Source organism: Hoplias malabaricus, chromosome 5 (genome assembly GCF_029633855.1).
Source record: "Hoplias malabaricus isolate fHopMal1 chromosome 5, fHopMal1.hap1, whole genome shotgun sequence".
NCBI classification, from domain to species: domain Eukaryota; kingdom Metazoa; phylum Chordata; class Actinopteri; order Characiformes; family Erythrinidae; genus Hoplias; species Hoplias malabaricus.
The window spans coordinates 41582183-41588545 of NC_089804.1; the positions used below are offsets into that span (position 1 = coordinate 41582183).

The 6363-nt window shown below is 39.7% G+C and overlaps 1 protein-coding gene across 3 annotated transcripts in view; it reads right to left on the reverse strand.

Moving 5' to 3' along the window:
* Positions 1–260: 260 nt before the first annotated feature.
* The window catches only part of LOC136696301 (zinc finger protein with KRAB and SCAN domains 5-like), an 11210-nt gene continuing 5107 nt past the window's right edge, over positions 261–6363 (reverse strand). For 2 of the 3 annotated variants that reach the window (XM_066670564.1, XM_066670563.1), the window contains exons 3-4: positions 2076–2246; positions 261–1581 (exon numbers count right to left, since the gene is read on the reverse strand). In XM_066670564.1, the coding sequence (XP_066526661.1) occupies positions 803–1581; positions 2076–2246 (950 nt within the window). In that variant the 3' untranslated portion in view covers positions 261–802. Of the gene's footprint in view, positions 1582–2075; positions 2247–2751; positions 3086–6363 lie in introns of those variants that run through there. The other variant, XM_066670562.1, reaches the window with a different exon arrangement.

The window sequence follows — 6363 nt, forward strand, 5'->3', positions numbered from 1 at the left end:
CTATCCGCTTTTTTGTGATTAAAGCATTCTGAAATTAAAATATACTGTATAAAAATATAAAAGTGGAGCGTAGTGCCGCTGTAGGTTTGGTCTCTGTCTGATTTGTCCTTCCACGTCTAAACAGTTATACTCGGGGTCTGGGCAGCTTCTGCTGGTGAGACTTGAAACCGGACCCCACCCTTCTGCCGAGCAAAGGTCAAGTGGACATTTTCATCACGAGAAGGTGAGGGGAGAGGAGTGGTTTTATATGGTGCATAATGATGGAGAGGAGGAGTATGGGTATGGTCCTTCTCCCAACATGTATTTATTCAAGTTAAAAACAAACAAACAAACAAAAAAAGCTTATCTAATTAATACAACATTAGTTCATCAGAGGTTGAGCGAGTCAAAAAAAAAAAAAAACAATTCACTGTTGTCATTAATTTATGAACAAAAATTTGGTCCATGCAACACGCCCCCTGCAGATCTCCTGAAGCTGAGCCCACACTGTCACACAGCTCCAAGGTCCAGGGCTGTGGTTTCAAGTCGGTGAGGAGGGTTCTCCCTGTGTCCGTGAGCAAAGCATGGCCCTTTTTTCTTTCATCTGATGAAGGCCATGAGCTGAAACATCATTACAGCTGAATGTAGTTGGTTAATCAGGAGATCTTTAAAGGCCTGAGAGTGGTGCCATTTTTAATGTTTTTATTTGTTATGGCAGTAGCTCACCTAAAGCTGTGTGAGCCTCGAATGGTTATTTTAAGATTGTTTTACTTCTTTAGTGACTAATGTATGTTATACTGACAAATGCATGAACTGACTGTTTTCACAAGAACTGTTTTTTATCCTGATGATGATTACGAACGTGTCTCTTAACTTGACACGACTGAATAAACCTCTTCCCACAAATCAAACAACCATACGGTCTTTCACCAGTGTGAATTTTCTCGTGGCTACTCAGGTGTCCCTTCTGTTTGAAACATTTCCCACAAAATCTACAATGATATGGTCTCTCTCCTGTATGAGTCCTGTGGTGGTTTTCAAGCACATATGCGTAAGAATAGCTCTTCCCACACAAGTCACAGCGATATGGTCTAGGTCTTGATTTCTGATGCACCACCAGGTGCTGTTTAAGCCGCCCCCTACTTGCAACAAACTTTCCACAATACTTGCAGCGAAAAAAAACTTCAGTCTGTTTTTGAGGACGGGTTTCAGCCGGAGAAACGTGATCCAATGGCATCTTGGACCGGAAATAAGAGTTGCCTTCATCGTCTCTTAAGTCTTGTCCATCTTCTCTTTGTATCCCCGGTGGTGGTGTGTTCTCACAGTCAATGTCCTGTGGCTCCACTTTGATAGTGGCTCCTGTGTTATGTAGATCATTGTCTGTTTTTTCTCCCTTTATAGTGTTTCCTGATAAAAGACAGGGAGACTCTCTACCAGAAGGAGAGGGGGATGCAGAAGAATCAGGCAATGGCTCCTGCAGTTCCGCTTCCTGATTCATAGTGGAAAGTTCCACCTTGACTTGTATAAATGAGGGCTTTGGGTCCAGTGGATCTTGGCTGAAGTGTGGTGGCTCCTGAGGATCTGCGTGAAACGTTTGATTGCCTGAAGCAAATGCACATACAAGAAATTAAACCGTTATATTAGAGGTCTCTGAATACTGATTTCCTTTAAGCCTGGCCCACACTACAGGATAATCAGGGTCGATTTTGAGGCAGATCCAGTCCTTCCACCAATCGCAAGAGGACCACGATTTTAAGGAGATTGTAAACGATTATCTTCCCAGATTCTCCTGTAGTGTGGGTAGTCTAAAATCCAGTCTTTACTACTCTTACCCCTCCCAGAGCAGTCAGGGCCACCCTGATGTGTTGAACTCCGACTCTCAGGTGTGAAACGCCACATTAACGTCAGGCCTGAAAGATGAGGAGCGGAGCTGTCTGTCGGTATGTGGTGTTCATTCAGGGTGGATGGGGTGTCTCACGTTGTCAACATCAGTTAGGATTTTTAAAATCCTGTAGTGTGAGCCAGGCTTAACTCTACCAGCCACTATCCCTGTAGTTTGTGTTAGCTGCTTTAAAAATGAGAAAACAAATACTCACCACACACACTCTTTTTACCAGGAGAAATGCTGGTGGATGCACTGTTCAGCGCTGACTGTGGTTCATCTCCCTCTCCCTGCCACATGGTGGTAAGGTGGCCTGGTGAGGACTCTGAGTCAAGTGGATCCTGGCTGGAGTTCTGTTCATCAGTGCAACTGGTGAGTGGAAGATCTGAAGTCAATCACAGAATAAGGCAGAAAATGAGCATACAAAGAAACGTAATATCAGAAATATGTTTGGAGGGAAAAAGTATTCATTCATTCATTCATTGTAGCATTCATTTCCTCTATTAAAATTTGTCAGATGCTAGAGCTTTTCAGTGCAGTTTCTACAGTGCTGAGCACAGAGCAGCCATGAGAAAGGCTGTTCTCCTTATTACTGGTCAGTGAGGCATCACAATGATTCTGAAGCTGTAATTTTAAGGTAAAAATATTGGGTAGTGTTTCTTTAAATTATTCATTCATTCAGTCAGTCCGATCATGGAACAGCTTTATTATATCAACATTGAGCGAGTTTATCAGCCTCCTGACACACGGCTGAAGCTGAAGGACAGGTTCACTCAACAACTAAAAGCCAATCAAAAATCCCTGATGTATTCATGACAAAACGTATATTTATGAGGAATACTAAGCTTAACTTAACGTGTGTGAAGGCGGTAAATTACGAGAGCACCGACCTGGTGAAGCCGCTGTTATTTTCTCGCTGCTAGGACTGAAGTTATTGAGTTTAATGTTTACTTCGGTCAGGATTCTCTTCAGGCGGCGATTCTCTTGTTCAGTTCGCTCTATCTCCTCCTGGTACTCAGCAACAGTGTCTTTAACCGCTTCAAATATGTCCCCAGCAACCGCCATTAACCGCTCAATAAAGAAAGAATTCAAATACTCAATTTTAGCCATTTTAAACCGTAAGCGCTGTAGCGTCTCGGCTGCAATGTTGATGAAGCTGTCCTCCTCCTCTTCGTTGTTCCCAAAGGCGGACAAAACAACTTTCAGGCGCATACTGCCATCTACTGTTTGTAATGTGTCCTTTCAGAAGATTAGTTTAAGCCAGAAGTATTTAAACGGCAATAACACTCACACGTGTGTTTGAGATGTTTGAGAGATACATGTTTGTAATTTTTCATTATATATATATATAACATAATAAAAGTCCTGGAGATGAAACGGGGCGTATGATAAACACAATTATAAAATCTACAATTATAATAAAATAAGGTACAATGATGTTCCCTAATTAAAAGTACAAATAGGTTCCCTTTGAGGGTACCACCACAGTGGCAACATGTCTGACCGTGTACCTTTAGTGATAATAATGTAACTCCACCCTACTTTACGCTCCTCAAGGTGAAATAGCTAGGGATAATGAGGAGGCAACACCTTTGTAACCCGTGTATGGCGAGCGCAAGGAAAAACGCCACAGTAATAAATGAGTATAAAGAAAACACAAGTTTACTTAGTTATGGAAGACAGATGGTATGATCCAAATACATATAAATAGAAGTAAAAGAAAAACAAGATAATAGTATTTGGTGTATGTAAACAGCTTATATTGTTAAACACAATTATGGAAAACGGTAATAGTAAAGGTGGACATTGGATGGTGCCAAAGAAAAGAAAATAACAAAAGTAATCTACCTGGCCCAAAATTAAATCTAACATAAATACACAGGTGGCACCCAACGCTTACCTATTGAATCTAACCATAATATGTATATATACCCCCAGAGCTTGCCTGTCCACTCTTCAAATGGCTGGAGCATATATATATATATATATATATATATATATATATATATATATATATATATATATATATATATATATATATATATATATATATATATATATATATATATATATATATAGAGAGAGAGAGAGAGAGAGAGAGAGAGAGAGAGAGAGAGAGAGAGAGAGAGAGAGAGAGAGAGAGAGAGAGAGAGAGAGAGAATGAGAATGGTGGGGAGCACACAAAGAAAACATCACAGAAAGAAACACATGAAAACACAGTTCCTATTAATCACAACCGGCATACAAAGTCTCGAGCAAACTATAGTGCTCCTCCACACCCAGCTCCTTCCCAACTGGCCTTTTTATGTTCCAAGACCCGCCACCTCATACACAGCAGTCACTGTAGTGCAGATCATGGCACCTGCAAATTGGTACACCCAGCACCTATAGTGAAGGATGTCAGCTGAGAGACAAAGAAAAAAAAACTAAAACACATACGTTCTATACATGCAACTAACCTTTTTTATTTATAATATCTAACACGTAGTCCTTTTTTTCCAAGAATGTTTGGCAATCCCAAATTTATTACATATTGTCAATATTCAAATAGAAACATATTTCTCTAAAAAGATAACTATATATTTTTATATAAATAATAATAAAATAATTAAAAAAAGTTATATACATTTGTATATTTTAAAATAATTGATGTAAACATGGTTTTACAGCCATTTGGAAACATGTCTGTGATGTCCATTCGTCTTGAAATGTTTACTCATGGTAAGGAGAAGAGCTGATATGTTCAGGTGATGAAGAAAAATGAAAATAACAAATACATGAGTGTCCTCTGGACAGCAGTGGTATGCACTAGTGCTGTGCAGAAGTCAGGGGCCACTGTTCCTTTACTGAATTTCCGATTAAAATAGTTTTTACGTCTGGAATTTTACAGTGTGTATCTGTACAGTACGTTAGACAATTACAACAGGGATATCAGCTTTTCCTCTTATTTGTCATCCCCCTTTTCAGCTTCTCATCCTCAGGAATGCCCCACCTTCGTTAAGAATGGATCAATTGTAGTCCAAATTTGCTTGGAATTAAAATCTGAACATATTGTTTCTTCTGTATAAAGCACCATTTTGGAGATATGCATTTATTAAGCTGTTTAACATTTAATGAAATGTGTAGTTTTTGTAGGAAGCAATAAAATGTACCTGACTTCTTCCTAAAACATTAATTCATTCAGTGACTGTAAGCACTTCTCCAGTTCAGGGTCGCGGCGGGTTCCAACAAGGAATCACTGGACACAATGCGGGAGCACACCCTGGAGGGGGCGCCAGTCCTTCACAGGGCGACACACACTCACACATTCACTCAAACCTATGGACAGTTGAGTAGCTTTTTCCAGTTAATGGCACCAGGAAATGAGAGGTCTCATCATCTCTCCCCCCACTCAGCGCTATTTCCTGAGGAGAATCATGGCCTGATTTATTCTGCCATATTTTGGTGAAAACAGAATGAAATAGTTTGGCAGAGCTTAAATCTCCACCAGCTTTCTGTGCTGACGTTACATTAATTTGATCGTCTTCAGGACTGAGGACTTTCCCAGTTTAAATTCTTGCAGCGGAAAGTGAAGTCCCCCAGTATGGGAATACCACACTGACTGGAATAGTGTGTACTGATCTAAATGAAAAGAAGACTAAGTTCTAAAGAAATTTAATTAAGAAGTTCTAAAGCTGTTTAATTATGCTCAATTGCGTTTAAACCAATCAGCTCATTATACCTCCAATACAGCACAAAATGTACAGGTTTTGGGACACATTAGGGGTGTGGCTGCACTTTTTGACGCATTTCAAGCAAAAGTGTTCCATTTCTTTTATTGCTTTAAGGTGTCTACATGCTGTTTAAAGAATGATCCATGATCAGGATGTTAATAAACTTTAGTACATCATTACTCTGTTCTTACAACCTGAGCCTGTCAGCTACTATCAAAACGCTATACATTTTATGGGCTACAACATGTCCCCATATCTCAGTTTTGGGATGTGGTAGAGTGGAAATAACCACACCACTGTCTACATCAGGACCTCCCTGACACACGGTGTGGGTTTGAGGAGGTCACATTTTTCACCCAAAAAAATACTAAAATACTTCCCTTTGTGTTTTTTTGAGACAAAATTTTTGACCATCTCAGATTTCCTCCAAACGTAGTTGATTAAGGAGGCCCTCACTTACACAGGGGTGTGATTATTTTCAGCCTATCTCATCCCAAAGCTGAGATATGAAGACTAACATAACTGGGATTTTATCTCAATAGGTTTATTGGTGTTGAATATATTGGAATTAAAATTATGAGCTTGTTGTACGTGCAATTAAGCAAAATACAGATGCAATGTAGGATATATTGGACTGACTAGGCTTTTCTGATCACACCCTTCTACTCATGTGTTTACCTAGCTTCACTGGAAGTAGGAATCCAATCATAAATTTACAGTTATAGACTTTATGCAGCACAACATGTCCCTATATCTCAGCTTTGGGATGAGGTAGGGCAACAATGTCAG